Below are 17,089 nucleotides of genomic sequence, written 5' to 3'. Positions count from 1 at the left end.
ACTGATCTGGGTTTAATCCATCACCATTCTTTAGTTCACTCAGCCACCCCAGTTCAGACATGGCTATATGCAAATCAGTCTGACCCTGTGCCTCATGGGAACAGTACAGCCCGAACTGCCAAGCCATGTCTTCCCTGAACCGGAAACAAGCATCCTGGGACCGGTGTCGGATTCATAATCCTCATCAGCCAGGCTATCTTGAATCCAGTGGCCAAGTGAACAAGGGACTCACGTCTGAGCATACCCTGCCACACTTAGGGCGAACAAAGCGATACAAAAGGGGGTGATGGACGGAGCGTTTGAACAAATCAAACACTCACCCCCAGTCAACTGATCTGGGTTTAATCCATCACCATTCTTTAGTTCACTCAGCCACCCCAGTTCAGATATGGCTATATGCAAATCAGTCTGACCCTGTGCCTCATGGGAACAGTACAGCCCGAACTGCCAAGCCATGTCTTCCCTGGACCGGAAACAAGCATCCTGGGACCAGTTTCGGATTCATAATCCTCATCAGCCAGGCTATCTTGAATCCAGTGGCCAAGTGAACAAGGGACTCACGTCTGAGCATACCCTGCCACACTTAGGGCGAACAAAGCGATACAAAAGGGGGTGATGGACGGAACGTTTGAACAAATCAAACACTCACCCCCAGTCAACTGATCTGGGTTTAATCCATCACCATTCTTTAGTTCACTCAGCCACCCCAGTTCAGACATGGCTATATGCAAATCAGTCTGACCCTGTGCCTCATGGGAACAGTACAGCCCGAACTGCCAAGCCATGTCTTCCCTGGACCGGAAACAAGCATCCTGGGACTGGTTTCGGATTCATAATCCACATCAGCCAGGCTATCTTGAATCCAGTGGCCAAGTGAACAAGGGACTCACGTCTGAGCATACCCTGCCACACTTAGGGCGAACAAAGCGATACAAAAGGGGGTGATGGACGGAGCGTTTGAACAAATCAAACACTCACCCCCAGTCAACTGATCTGGGTTTAATCCATCACCATTCTTTAGTTCACTCAGCCACCCCAGTTCAAACATGGCTATATGCAAATCAGTCTGACCCTGTGCCTCATGGGAACAGTACAGCCCGAACTGCCAAGCCATGTCTTCCCTGGACCGGAAACAAGCATCCTGGGACCGGTTTCGGATTCATAATCCTCATCAGCCAGGCTATCTTGAATCCAGTGGCCAAGTGAACAAGGGACTCACGTCTGAGCATACCCTGCCACACTTAGGGCGAACAAAGCGATACAAAAGGGGGTGATGGACGGAGCGTTTGAACAAATCAAACACTCACCCCCAGTCAACTGATCTGGGTTTAATCCATCACCATTCTTTAGTTCACTCAGCCACCCCAGTTCAGACATGGCTATATGCAAATCAGTCTGACCCTGTGCCTCATGGGAACAGTACAGCCCGAACTGCCAAGCCATGTCTTCCCTGGACCGGAAACAAGCATCCTGGGACCGGTTTCGGATTCATAATCCTCATCAGCCAGGCTATCTTGAATCCAGTGGCCAAGTGAACAAGGGACTCACGTCTGAGCATACCCTGCCACACTTAGGGCGAACAAAGCGATACAAAAGGGGGTGATGGACGGAGCGTTTTAACAAATCAAACTCTCACCCCCAGTCAACTGATCTGGGTTTAATCCATCATCATTCTTTAGTTCACTCAGCCACCCCAGTTCAGACATGGCTATATGCAAATCAGTCTGACCCTGTGCCTCATGGGAACAGTACAGCCCGAACTGCCAAGCCATGTCTTCCCTGGACCGGAAACAAGCATCCTGGGACCGGTTTCGGATTCATAATCCTCATCAGCCAGGCTATCTTGAATCCAGTGGCCAAGTGAACAAGGGACTCACTTCTGAGCATACCCTGCCACACTTAGGGCGAACAAAGCGATACAAAAGGGGGTGATGGACGGAGCGTTTGAACAAATCAAACACTCACCCCCAGTCAACTGATCTGGGTTTAATCCATCACCATTCTTTAGTTCACTCAGCCACCCCAGTTCAGACATGGCTATATGCAAATCAGTCTGACCCTGTGCCTCATGGGAACAGTACAGCCCGAACTGCCAAGCCATGTCTTCCCTGGACCGGAAACAAGCATCCTGGGACCGGTTTCGGATTCATAATCCTCATCAGCCAGGCTATCTTGAATCCAGTGGCCAAGTGAACAAGGGACTCACGTCTGAGCATACCCTGCCACAGTTAGGGCGAACAAAGCGATACAAAAGGGGGTGATGGACGGAGCGTTTGAACAAATCAAACACTCAACCCCAGTCAACTGATCTGGGTTTAATCCATCACCATTCTTTAGTTCACTCAGCCACCCCAGTTCAGACATGGCTATATGCAAATCAGTCTGACCCTGTGCCTCATGGGAACAGTACAGCCCGAACTGCCAAGCCATGTCTTCCCTGGACCGGAAAAAAGCATCCTGGGACCGGTTTCGGATTCATAATCCTCATCAGCCAGGCTATCTTGAATCCAGTGGCCAAGTGAACAAGGGACTCACGTCTGAGCATACCCTGCCACACTTAGGGCGAACAAAGCGATACAAAAGGGGGTGATGGACGGAGCGTTTGAACAAATCACACACTCACCCCCAGTCAACTGATCTGGGTTTAATCCATCACCATTCTTTAGTTCACTCAGCCACCCCAGTTCAGACATGGCTATATGCAAATCAGTCTGACCCTGCGCCTAATGGGAACAGTACAGCCCGAACTGCCAAGCCATGTCTTCCCTGGACCGGAAACAAGCATCCTGGGAACGGTTTCGGATTCATAATCCTCATCAGCCAGGCTATCTTGAATCCAGTGGCCAAGTGAACAAGGGACTCACTTCTGAGCATACCCTGCCACACTTCGGGCGAACAAAGCGATACAAAAGGGGGTGATGGACGGAGCGTTTGAAAAAATCAAACACTCACCCCCAGTCAACTGATCTGGGTTTAATCCATCACCATTTTGCAATTTTCACCCCGAGTGGGCTGGGTATGCTCAGACGTGAGTCCCAGGCTCTCCACACCACTGCAGTCAAGCTATCCAGGCTGATGAAGGCTGATAGCCAGAAACCGGTCCTTGGATGCTTGATTCCGGTCTGGGAAAGACCTGGCTTGGTAGTTCGGACTGGACTGTTCCCATGAGGCACAGGGTCAGAGCTGATTTGCATATAGCGAGTGTCTAACCCACGGTGGTGTGGAGTGCAAAAAAACGATGGATTTAGGCTCAGATCCTTGTACTGGGGTGAATGTATGACATTGTTCTACATTCTGTCCATCAACTGTGTTTTTTGCAATTTTCACCCCGAGTGGGCTGAGTATGCTCAGACGTGAGTCCCAGGCTCTCCACACCACTGGGGTCAAGCTATCCAGGCTGATGAAGGCTGATAGCCAGAAACCGGTCCTTGGATGCTTGATTCCGGTCTGGGAAAGACATGGCTTGGTAGTTCGGACTGGACTGTTCCCATGAGGCACAGGGTCAGAGCTGATTTGTATATAGCCAGTGTCTAACCCAGGGTGGTGTGGAGTGCAAAAAAACGATGAATTTAGGCCCAGATCCTTGTACTGGGGTGAATGTATGACATTGTTCTACATTCTGTCCATCAACTGTGTTTTTTGCAATTTTCACCCCGAGTGGGCTGGGTATGCTCAGACGTGAGTCCCAGGCTCTCCACACCACTGGAGTCAAGCTATCCAGGCTGATGAAGGCTGATAGCCAGAAACCGGTCCTTGGATGCTTGATTCCGGTCTGGGAAAGACATGGCTTGGTAGTTCGGACTGGACTGTTCCCATGAGGCACAGGGTCAGAGCTGATTTGCATATAGCCAGTGTCTAACCCAGGGTGGTGTGGAGTGCAAAAAAACGATGGATTTAGGCCCAGATCCTTGTACTGGGGTGAATGTATGACATTGTTCTACATTCTGTCCATCAACTGTGTTTTTTGCAATTTTCACCCCCAGTGGGCTGGGTATGCTCAGACGTGAGTCCCAGGCTCTCCACACCACTGGAGTCAAGCTATCCAGGCTGATGAAGGCTGATAGCCAGAAACCGGTCCTTGGATTCTTGATTCCGGTCTGGGAAAGACATGGCTTGGTAGTTCGGACTGGACTGTTCCCATGAGGCACAGGGTCAGAGCTGATTTGCATATAGCCAGTGTCTAACCCAGGGTTGTGTGGAGTGCAAAAAAACGATGGATTTAGGCCCAGATCCTTGTACTGGGGTGAATGTATGACATTGTTCTACATTCTGTCCATCAACTGTGTTTTTTCCAAAGTGTATTAAGGGCTTTGGGAGTATAGCATCCATCTTTAATAAAAAAATACTGAATCTAAAATTAGCCACACAAAAAGATTTGTAATTGAACTGTGAGATTTCATCCCTAATTTAGTTGTTTTCCTGATCACATTCTCTCTTTCAGATCCATCAAAGTGTTGAATTAATACATTCCGACTCTATACTGCATGAGAAATCTGTACCTTTTCTTGAAGTCTCAAATAACATTTTAACAATATTATGGGAGTAATCCTTCTTGACTTCAAAAAAAAGTTTAATAATCAATTTAATCAGAAAAACCAATATCAAGACTGATTTTTAATGCTTAACCTCCTCCCGGGTTTTCCAAATTAGGCCTTTATCCAAATAAAAAATGTACCTAAAGCCAAACTTTTACAATATCATGCCAGCACCTGCTCCAAGATTGAGGCCTAGAAGTCTACAATCTCCTAATGCTGTATATTCTTACTTTTTGGGAATTTTAAATAATGAAAAAAAACTTTCTTTCATAAAAGACAGGTCCTGGATTATGATATATCTATTCTTTTTAGAAGATTTTGAGGATTTAATTAGTATGGACATATCCATAGAGAGTTTGTTAACCATTAACTTAATTATATCATTGTTGTGAATACTAAAGCATGTAATGCCATAACGGCCAGATAGGATATTTGCTAGAGGAGCAAAATAATATATTTGAATATTAGGGAGGAATGATCCATCCTATTGATAATCAATTTGTTTCCTAGATAATCTTATATGTGGGTGTTTGACACTTCCGTGTAAAGTTTTTGAATCATTTATCAAATTGAGTAAATAAAATGAATGTGGACTCTATGCTTACGATCAGGAATATAAAGGGGCAAAGGTTGTACAGTTTGATTAGTACTATTCATCCTATTATAGTTAGCATTGTTTTAACTTTATACTTTACTAGCAGCCCGTCCCGACGTTGTCCGGGTATGAATTGCTGCCGGCCAGTAGTATATTGTTTTGTAGGATTTCGTTTTGATAGCATTTCTTATCTGTGACAGGCCTGTGAAACGCTCCGATTCACAGTGCACTGCTGATGCATTTAAGAGTGCGCGTTCAGTAGTGTGTGAACTCGAGTGTCCCTACTTTATTTTTCCTTGCAATATTATATGGCGCAAACTCGACAACATGGCATGAGCACTATTTACATTACAGAAAACCACATTAATTTGTGGTAGGCACGGGGAGACAAAGCGATTTGCCTGGAATCACAGGATGTTGAGCTGATGCCGAGATTCGAACGCAGCTCCTCAGCCCACAGCACAATGCAGACACGCCCACAAGGGACTACTTTGCTGGCACGGTTCTTTTACCTTTTAAATGTATATGGTGGGCGTCTGCATAGCCTATGTCCTTCCGCTGCAACTGCCCTTTCCAACGCTGTTTTGGGTGTTGTATTTGGTGTTGTGGTTCCTGGGATTACCCGCCTCAAAGGTCTGGGCTCTCTCTTTATTATATTATTACTAGCAGCCCGTCCCGACCTTGTCCGGGTGCAACAGGCGTCCCTGACCCCCGCCCGCCCCGACATTGTGCAGCAGCCCGGGCTCCCGCCCGGCAAGTCCCCCGCCTGCCCCGAACCCCGCCTGCCCCGACCCCCACCTGCCCCGACCCCCGCCTGCCCCAGCAAGGGTCCCCTTACCTCAGCCGCCACTCCACCTGCCTGTCCGCTGCTCGCACCGCCGCTGGCCTGTCCGCTGGTCCTCACGTCACCGCTCCTCCCCTGTGCCATGTCCGCCACTCCCTTACCTCAGCCGCCGTTCTTCCAGCCTGTCCGCTGCTCACACCGCTGCTGGCCTCTCCGCTGCTCCTCACGTCACCGCTCCTCCCCCGCGCCATGTCCGCCGCTCCTCGTTGCGCTCCTCCCCGCGCTCCCTACGTGAGCACGCACGTCGCGGCCGGCGCTACTTCGGAGGGACTACATTTTTTTTACTATAAATTTTTTAAATCCCGTTTCTTTTTTAATTTATATAGCCTATAACCATCTACACACCCTGACGATTCCAACGGTGTGTCGGGTGTGTGGATTGGCGCTGTGGTTCCCGAGTTTACCCGCCTCAAAGGCTGAAAGTTCTTCCTTTATTATAGTAGTATAGATAGATAGATTAAATGTTGGAAAATAATTTATTTTGAACAAATTGGAATATTCTGCAGAGAAATCAATACTGAGATATCTAACATACCAATTAGGATTGTATTTCCCACTTCAACTGCCAGGTAGTCAACCTGCAGAGGTTTTGAATCATATACTTTCTGTTTTTCATGACTTACCCTCTATCCTTCAATAACAAATTCGTGCATCTGATTTAATGTAGAAGAGATCATTTTTATCTGCCTATAAGATATAAGAACATTTCATCAGTATAGAATTGTAATGTAGTTGTTTGAGGAATAGTGGGTTGTATCCTGTCAACAGCCTTAACAGCAATTGCAATTGCAAAACATTCTGAAACAATTTCTCCATGACCAGGACACCGCAAGCACAACCCGTTCTCCTTTGCTAGCCACCAGGTGCAGTCCACGTTGGTGCAGCAGCGCTCATAACATTTCAGAGCCATTACACCAATACCTAGTGGTCAAAATGGTAGCAAAAAGGGGGAGCAACGAAATCTGAAAAAAAGTCTGTTTCCTTGCGTTAATTATGTTTATCTTGGAATTACTTTAGGGATCTGGAAATGATCTAAATATCTTTTTATCTGATTTTCTGAGATATTTTCTGCTACAAAATAGAGCAAATTATAATTCTGAAGAATAATGTCTGTAATACCTTGACATTGTTTCATAATTTTGACAGATGCCGGCTTTAGAATTTCTGTGCTAAGTATATAGCTGGTATTTTCCTGCATGTTCATTTGCTTCATATGAGCATTGCATAGTGGTGTGATCATTAATTAATTACTCACTAAAATACGTTTTCTTAATACTTGTCTGGCTTGCTCCCAATTATTTTTGTTCACAGCAGAACCCATGATCAAATTGTTTCCGGTCTGGCTTAGCAGTTCGGGCTAGATAATTCTCATAAGGAACAGGGTCAAGACTGATTTGCATATTACTCGGTCTGACCTGGGGTGGGGAAGTGAGCTAAAGAATGATGAAGGATTCAAACCTGATCTGTGACTGGAGGTGAGTGTCTGAAAAGTTTCAGCACTGTGTCCTTCATCTCCTTGTATTAACATTTGAGAGATGTCATCATTTATAGTTATTTGCATTTCTTTAACTTTTGAATGACTTATTCTTCTTAGGTTAACCACATAAGTGAAAATTACCCCCACAAAGCAGCTTTGAATGCATCCCAGATAATAGATATCTCTGCTGTTTCAAGATTCATTAGAAAAAAACTCCTTAATAAAACACATATACCATATCTATTGATGGTCCTGTAGTAATCTTTTCTCAAATGACCATCTGGCAATGGGAGATCGTTGTTTCAATTAATTTCAATCTGGATAATGGGATAATCTGAAAAGCTACTTGCAATGATTTCAGTTTATTTGTTAATAGTATGCTGAGAGCCTCCCCAAAAATGTACTCGAACAACCGAAATAAATCTCTTTGAGTAACATGTAAATCATTATCCTCTCCCCAAAGGTCGATCAAACCATATTCTGCCTTTAATTTTGGGGTTTTAGATGTGTCTTATCTTTTTAAGAGGAATCAATATTGATTGCCTGTAATTAATGTAAGTATCCTATAACTATTCGATGACCGGGACATTGCATCAATGTAAAATACACTCTTCATGATTAGGACCATAATAGTTAACTAGTTTAGAAACATTGCGCTCAATAGCTATTGCATCTGTAACCCAAAGTCCTTCTTTATCAGAATTGGATCACAATATTTGGCAAACAAAACTCTGCTTTAAATAAATAACTACCGCTCTGTGAGCTGTGAATGTAGATTAATATGATATGCAATCGTGGGGTCTGGCGGACCACTGTCTACTCTCAAAGGAACTTTTTAAAAGATTCAAACTTTTCTTTAAATATAGCTCTGTTGCCTAGCAGGAAAACAGACTGCATTTATTGAAAACATTTAAAAAGTGATCCCAGACATGGTAGTCTGCTGACCAAGCAGGCCATGATACCTTTTATGGCCACCAATATCCTCGCTCATGAATACTGATGAGGCAGATTCTAGATGAGAATGAAGAGACTGGGCAACTTCATCTGGTTCCGCTGTAGGGCCACAGCAGCAAATACACTCCTACGTAGAAGTTCACTTCTCAAGTGGAGAAGTGTGGCTCAATGGTTAGAGCGGCAGACCCTGATGCAGAGGTCTGGCCCGGGACCAGGGTTTAATTCCTGCCTCGGCTGGTCTAGGCGGATCTTGGGCTCATAATTTCTCGGACTTGATTTCTCGCCTCGGTGCCTACTCTAAACATGGGTCCCACGCTGCAACTCTGGGCAATAGCTTGCTTAGTCTCCACAACGGCCCCCAACAGTGCTAGGGATGCCTGGTTGCACCCTGGGGATGCCCAGGAGTGGACATTTCATGGGGAAAAACCAGGAAGGGTTCCCTAGCGGTATGAGTACAGCGCCAGGACACTCCGGAGTATCAGTGCGCTTTACAAGTACGCCTACATTTACATTTACATATGTATGTTACATGTACGTCATTTGTTTCATTTTACTCCTTTATACATGGTAAATTCACAATTGCCCTTGCACCTCCCAACTCTATATGGTGTTCTTTTACTTTTTATATAGGTTTATGTACCATAATTAAATACAACTCACAACACTGAGTGTTGATTTAGGGACATCAGATTCATGCATTGTTCTTTTCTTGACTTCCAGCTGCAGGAAGGCTTTGGTTGGGCTCCCTTCATCCAGCTCTTCTCCGACTACCAGAAAATGACTGACATCATGAATGAAAACAAGTACAAGATGAACCTCTGGGCAGAATTGTTCTCCAAACAAGTGAAGAAGAATTTGGTCCCGTTCTTCAAGATGTGGGGCTGGCCGATCACTGACAGTACCACCCAAAAAGTGTCTTCGCTGCCGGAGTGGGCCGAGAACCCAATGAAGAAATTTGTGTGAAGGCAGCAATTATGGAGACACATGGTCCATCAGCGGAGTGCTCAGCATATTCAAATTAATCGCTTTAAGATGTGACCATGGTTTTCACGCATCTTCTCCGAAGCTTGGATCATGATCAACTTGATTGCATATGTTCTGATTATGTGGATGTGTAAGGTTGCTATAGCTGTATTGTGAAGTAAGTTCTTTATCAGTGGTGCAAGAGACAGGATTGTCCAAGTAAATACTGTCACTATGTTTGCAACTAGGTCTTCAAAGTGTGGTGGCTGAGGCACCAATGTTGGTCAATACAAAATCTTTACATGCACTGTGCTAGCTCGGTGTAAGTGCACACTCACTCACAGCTTTGTGCCTAGAGCCAGCATGATGAGCAAGCTGCTGAATTAATGCATTATACCTAGGAGTCTCAATGAACACGAGAAGCATTTGTGCTCACTGGTTTCCTTCAGGACCCAAGAGACATCTCAATAGATCCAGAACCAAGCCTCCAGGGCTTCCCATTAACATTCACCTCCACTGAAAGCATGTATTGCTAGTGCAAGACTCACTGTGAGAAACAGAGCAACCTAGCGGCAGAATATTTCTTCATGCCCAGTATTTAATGCCACAACTCCCCTCCCCCCCACTCACAGGGGAAAAAGAATGACAGTCGAGTCTTCTGCGATAATCTCATGGGCATTCTCTTTGGGAAAGACGCTACAGGAGATTTTTCTAGTATCTTCAAGTACATCACCCAATTATGTGGTCATGGTTCCCCCTAGTGCTGGTCCAATGTTGAAGTGGACTAGGAAGCCAATAGTGTATAGTGGGAACATATATACATAGAGGTGCTGTTCTTCCGAATAGTGCTCGTGCTGTGAAATTTACTAGGCAGCATGTAACCTATAGTGGGTACAGATATATATACATGTGTATTTCCCTCCTGTGTTACTCATCTCATGAAGTGTACTAAGAAGCAGGTAGTGTATATAATATGTGTGGCCATACATAGGGATGTTATCCCCTTGAAGTGGTCTAGACTGCATGTAGTTTATGTTCTTCCCTGTAGGATTGCTCACATGTTGATGTGGTGTAGGCAGTGGGTTGTGTAGTACAACAGTACATATCTTATTATTGGTGTGCCATGTGATTTCTTTATTGTTCTGATATTTTGCCTATAGTTGAATCTATTCTTACTGTGTGGCGAGCTGAATACATTTAAAGTTTTATAACTATTTGTATCCCAGGAGCTTCCTTTTAAACAGCTCGTATATTGGTAATGGGATGTGTAATATTGCTAAAATCATATTGCTAGGTCTAGAGGGATGTCCATTACAGATGAGTCGTAAGACACTCACCTGGAGGAAGGTATCTTATTTAGTTCATGTTTGGTCCTTATGTGCAGCTTCAGGTCTATACTCCTGTCAGAGCTTTGTCCTTCCTCCAGCAGCACCACCTCCCCAGGCTACCACCCAGCAGGCACTCAGCATCACTCAATCACTTCTTCATTCACTGTCGCTATTTCAGACACCAGCTTGCTTGCACAGGATACAGGGGCACACAAGATGTTAGAGATGTTTTATGCATGCTTTACTGATCTTAAATACAAAATAAAGAATTCATTGATTGATTTTTAAGGTCATGGCTTGTACCTTTCTTGCACTACATCCTATTTCAGCCTGTGAAGCAAGTGTCCTCCTCTGTGGTTATTCTAAATGTTTGATGTATTTTTCCCAAGGTAACACCTAGCTGGATATAACAAACGAAGCATCTGATTAACAAATACATTGAGCCCTGAGAAAAAGTTAATTGTTTCTCCAGGTAACCTTGAATCTTCTCCACACAGATTCTTGGCAGCCAATCATCAGTGCAGTCTCTAATTATCCACACTGGAGCTGGTGTTGTTTTAGAAGTAAGTCATTGTTCTGGGCCTCTTTCCCTCTTGGCCATCCAGGAGTTTGGGGGCATATTTACAAGAGAATGCCGTAGTGCTACTTTAAGCCAAAATTACCAACATCGCGCTCTGCGATTATGCAAACCCAGGGTTTCTCCGTATTTCCAAGAATATGGTGCACCCCAGCGTTTCTCCTTGCGCAGGTGCAAAATTTAGCTGCCTAACACCAATGCAGGCACCCTTGCACCAGAGTGCAAGTGTGACTGCGTTGTGGGAAATGATTGTTGCTGCTTTATGCAACACACACAGAAGTTGAAACTTGTAGTTTTGTTCAAGATTGTTTATGTGCAGATAGTGACACCTTCTTGTACATGAACATTCACTAAAGATGTTTTGCTGTGTCTATGTGTGCTGCAGGATGCAGGACACACAGAAACAGCAAAAAGAGGAGAAAATAATACTTGAGACCAGGTTTTCCCTGATTTTTGGGAGCTGTTTCCTATTTGCGCCCCCCCTTGTAAATAGAGGACAGCCAAAACCAATGGGTGTTGCGACGGAACGCTCACCGCAACACTCGTTGCCCGCTCATTCCACGGTAAGTGTTGTGTGAAAGGGGGCCTTATTCACAAGGCAGTGTTAGGCCACGTAAATAAGGCGAAAAGCTTAGCACCACCAGAACATTACAAAGAGTTACCTGCTGCAATGCCTTGCTTCAAAGACTAGTAAATGAAGCCTCTTGTCTGTATTAGACAGTTTTATATGTTTTCGTACTATACTTTTCAGAAAATGCTGAAGTAGTTAATTTGTGCAAAGGCATAACCTGCTCAGCATAATGTGCTGTGAAGTTAAGAAACTCTTGTAAATTGTTTGGAAGTTGGAAAGAAGCGTGCTACTGCATGAAGTCAACTGGCAATCCTTTAACCTCACTGGATCATTCATAACCAAGGAAAATCACATTAAAAGTCCCTATCCTGACCACTCCCTCTAGATGGCATATCTGGAAACCTAGATTGGGTGAACACATAGGGTGGACAGGATAATGATATCAATGACATCATACGTAATATAGATGTCAATACACCACAGCGCTTCAGGATCATTTTGTGAGATCTCCATAATCCTTGCTGCAAAGAGTACAGGGCCATTCTTATACCCCTGAGGCAATCTTCTATAGATGTAGTAAAATGTGAGAATGAAAAAGTGTTTCAATACTTGGATTCAGGCACTATATTTTGTGGATTACTCTTCCTTTCCTAACGTTGGACGTGAGAAGTCAGATGTGAGTAGGATGTGAGCAGACGAAGGTTGTAAGCGGAGTGGAACCGAGACTTGGATTTGCAGTGTGCGCAAGTGCTGCCTGAGTGCTGGGCTCGCCGAGTGCTGCCCGAGTGCTGGGCTCGCCAAGTGCTGCCCGAGTGCTGGGCTTGCCGAGTGCTGCCAGAGTGCTGGGCTCGCCGAGTGCTGCCTGAGTGCTGGGCTCGCTCAGTGCTGGGCTCGCAGAGTGCTGGGTTGCGGGCCCCTGAACTCTGTTGTTTGAGGGAGGAAGAGGATTGAGACCTGAGCCTCTGCCTTCTGCCATGGATGGAGGCACAACATTATGCCGTAGCCTATGGCAGTGGGAGCAGTGAGTGAGCCGCAAGCCTAGACAGACCTGACATACTAGCCAGTCGCAACATCCTGGTCTACGATCCAAGCTACCAGCTTGCAGGGAGGCCCACCAGCACCCACATCCTCCATTCCTCACTCCTCGTACCTGTGGTAAGGAGGCAAGTCAGCCTAAGGTTGACCTAAGGTGCGCATAGGAACAGCGGCAGTAGCAGCGTAAGTTCAACACCAAGACAAGAAGGGACCAGAGGAGAGCAGCACTATGGCCACAAATCATGGAAATCATGGAATTTGAGGTATTGATTTGAGACAGCTTGCTTTAAACCCGCGCACCCTGAATACCCTGAGCAGAGCAGTACACCTGGCAAGATTGTGAGAGGGGCGCCACTGGTGGTGCAGGTGACACCGGTGACTGGGGGGCTGCTGCGGACACTGATCTAGTGAAGAGAAAGTCAGCCCCAGCCCCTGCATCTGCTGGCACAAAGAGCGCTATCAACACATACCTCACAGGGGTAAGGGTTGACTCTCCATGCTCCTTGGCGGCCAACTTCTGCCAGCCAAAGCAAAAGAATTAACTGCCCCTGCAACAATTTGCTTCACTTCTGAAACACCTACAATAAGGGAGATGGCGGTAGGATTGGAAGTTTGCAACAACAGAACAATTGCAAAAATCCTCCTCAATTGGAGCACACCCTTGGAGGCCATAGAGAACATAGAGCTTTCTTCAACAATGATCAAAGGAGACATGAGCCCAAGGGCCCCCCATCATGACCATATACAGACTGACTAAGTAGATGACTTAAAAGGAGCAAGCTCCGTCAGGCCATTGAGGAGGAAGGAAATATTGGCCCAGGATCATCGATCCGCTAAACACCACTTTGACAACTCACAGTTCATGGAAATTGAGAGATACAATCAGGATGCACTGCCCCGCTAGATTACTCTAAGGGGGCCTCGCACAAATCTTTGGAATGCTGTCAAATCACACACTGGAACCACCTGGATTGGGGAACATAGGGGGCCGAGCCCAGAGAATATCTGGTTCCACACAACTAGGGGCAAGACCCCCTCAATAAATTTCGAGCAGAAATGATGTACCTGATTCCATCATAAAGACCCCCAATTCCTCTTTATATGGGGCTGTCAAGGCTCTCACCTGGCAGTCATAATAACTAGTACTCCAAGTGGAGCTCATACAAATGCTCGCCCATAGTGTACTGACGCCCGACAAGCAACTGTATATATGCTCAACCAGAAACTAGACTCCTGGGGGAACCAACACAAGGAAGAAGATGGGGCGGCTGACAACACTATAATAGATAAGTTAGCTACTCTGTCCCCTAGGGCTGAGCATGCAGTTGACTCTGAAGATGGGCAGACAGTGGGATTGAGTCCCAGCTGCGAAAATGCGCTGAACCCTCTTAGGTTTAGGGGTTGCAGGTCCCGGAGCAACCATAGCATAGTGGATTGCCCTTCCCTGGCCGACTTCTCTGCAACTGATGTTGTTCTCACATTCTGTGACAAGACTTTGTATTTTAAAGGTATATTAATATTACCTTATGGCATATAGTGCAACTATAAACCCATCCCTTATGGGTGTTTTTTGTGTGTCTGCATGTACAACGTGAGCTAATAATTGTAAACATAGGAAACTGATTCACCGTTAATTGTGTGCTATATTCTTATAATCTTTGAAATGTCAATAAACAAAAGTGTTAATAATAAGTTAGCTACTCAGGTGGAGCTGCTGACAACTCTAACGAATTGTCTATAGACTACACAGCCCAGCACTAGACTTGGTTGGGACACTCCTCTAGGAGACAATCACACAAAAGAAGTGTCCATGGAACACGCAGGCAATGAAACTATGACAGGCCCCACTGGGAGTCCTGCTCACACAGATCTGGATCTGCAATGCAGCCCAAAATCCATACTACTCATAGCGAGTGGGTCTTATTGCAAGGAAACTCAAAGCGTCATTAGTGTGAATCTACAGAATGCACCCCTAGTACCCACTAGTCAACTGGGCAACCGCAACATAAAAACTGAGGCAGCGAGGACTCGCAAACAGAAGACCCATAACTTGAACTGAATAGAGCAAGCTCCGCTATGAGTGCAGCAGATATGCCGTTGACAGGCAACAATACAACGAAGAGGCTAATAGAGTCGATCGATGACAATCGACCTCCAGTGGCGGAGAATAATCAAAGACCCCTATCATGATGGAAAAAGAAGAATCTGCAGAAGTCCATGAAACCTAATAAAATAAATAAAAAGCAAATTCACAACAGTCACCACAGAAAGTATTACAGCAAAACAATGAGGGACGGAATGCTGACAATGGAAACATTCTTCCCCAGTCAAAAGATCTGGGTTAAATCCATAGTTCTTTTGCCCACTACGACACCCCAGTTTGGACCCAGCCATATGCAAATCAGTCTTCACCCTGTGCCCCATGGGAACAGTCCAGCCCGAACTGCCAGTCCAGGTCCTCCCTGGATCAGAAACAAGCATCCTGGGACCGGTTTCAGGGTATGTCACCCTTCCTCAGGAAGGCTAGCTTGAATCCAGTGGCACAGCAAGCAAGGGACCCACGCCTGGGCATACCCATCTCACTTAGGGCGAAAAGTGTTACAGCAAGCAAATGATGGACGGAATGCTGACAATGCAAACATTCTCCTCCAGTCAAAAGATCTGGGTTAAATCCATCGTTCTTTTGCCCACTGCGCACCCAAGTTTGTACCCAGCCATGTGCAAACAGAAAGTATAACAAATTGCAAAGACCAAATACCGCACTGAATCAGAAAGAGCAAACGATGATAGTAGAGTAAAGGAAGTGGGCACCTACCCAATCTTTTACTTGAAGACAACTCCAAAGGAGTCCCCCAAACACACTCTACAAGAAGATCAGCATATAAATAACCCTGGAGCCGTCTTTGCACAAACAAGCACAAATCTGATGCCTCATACAAATGTACAAGAAAAAGAGAATCTAAAGCAATGTATACATGGGTTCAGCCAATGTTCATCTCACAGGTTGTTGCCATTAACACGAAGGGGCCCAGAGGGTATTGATTGACACAAGCACTTGCAGTGCATCTGTACACACATCACTGTCTTCCTTTTCCTTTCTTCACCTCTTAAAAATGTAGTCACACGTTCTCCTTTCTTATGGTCATGAGAGTCACCGATGATCATAACATGGGCAAACTGGTGAGTACCAACCAGCAGCTCCCTTGGTGATGCTTACGTGAGGTACTTTCTGACCTCTCACCCATGTTTTCCTCTTGCTGTTTACAAGATGAAATGAAACGTGGTGTATTGACATTTGGGCGGGGAGGTAAATGACATTGAGACTGTCCCGTGAGCAGAGTTAATGTCCTACTCTGCTCCTGTTCTCCGAAAGATAAATGTTCATAATTAATCAGGTTTTGGTGATTTATAAGTAATTGAGTGGGGGGCAACCTGATTAATATTCCCTCTCATGCTCGTTTTTTAGGTTTTGCCTAGCAAGGCGTACGAAGTACGCATACGCTAGCAAAACCTCTTGAGTTCTATGTCGGGTGATGACCCGCCTCTGTCTATCATTGGCTAGCTCCATAAATGGAGGCTAGCCATTGGGAGACAGAGGCTGTCAATCGCGCTTTCTCTTGAAAACGCGATTCGGGGGCGTTTCTGGTGCTTTTTTTAAGCCCCGCCCCTTTGTCCCGGGCCGCGCTGCGATTGGCTGCCGGCCCGGGACACCCCCGTGACGTCATTCCCGGGCCGCGCTGTGATTGACTGCCGGCCCGGGACACCCCCGTGACGTCAGCCAATCACAGCGCGGCCCGGGACCTGACTTGTTTATGTATGACTTCTGAAAATTCTAATCCTGAATTTTTATGGTGTATACACTGCAAATGGCATTCGGATGTAGAATCAGGAAACCTGAGTGCAAAATCAGGGAAGAAATGACTCAGCATACTGAATTTTCTTTAATTCTCTTTAAAGTAGCTTGCAGTCACTTGTGAACGATAAAAAGCCGTATTCAGCAGGACTTCTGATGAAAGCGGCGGCCATGTTGGAATGGGTGTAAAAGAGAGGCTTATCTTATCAAAAGAAGTCCATTATATGTTTAAGATGGTGATTACATTAACACTACCGCATACGCTCTAGCGGAAAACTAAAGTGCTGGTACTACTGGACACCGAGCCTTTCTGTAAAGGTATCTGCAGAGAAAACGCCGCCTCCTCCTACCATGATA

General features: G+C 45.6%; 1 protein-coding gene across 2 annotated transcripts in view; it reads left to right on the top strand.

Annotated features, from left to right (window-relative positions):
- LOC144773631 (TRPM8 channel-associated factor homolog) overlaps nt 1-10,981 on the top strand; it is a 149,313-nt gene extending 138,332 nt beyond the window's left edge. Inside the window, exon 9 of one of the 2 annotated variants that reach the window (XM_078658777.1) lies at nt 9,126-10,981. In XM_078658777.1, the coding sequence (XP_078514903.1) occupies nt 9,126-9,368 (243 nt within the window). In that variant the 3' untranslated portion in view covers nt 9,369-10,981. The remainder of the gene's footprint in view (nt 1-9,125) is intronic. The other variant, XM_078658778.1, reaches the window with a different exon arrangement.
- Nucleotides 10,982-17,089: the final 6,108 nt, after the last annotated feature.

Source organism: Lissotriton helveticus, chromosome 8 (assembly GCF_964261635.1).
Source record: "Lissotriton helveticus chromosome 8, aLisHel1.1, whole genome shotgun sequence".
NCBI lineage: Eukaryota > Metazoa > Chordata > Amphibia > Caudata > Salamandridae > Lissotriton > Lissotriton helveticus.
The sequence above is the reverse complement of the archived record's forward strand: the minus strand, read 5'-3'. Positions and strand labels throughout refer to the sequence as shown.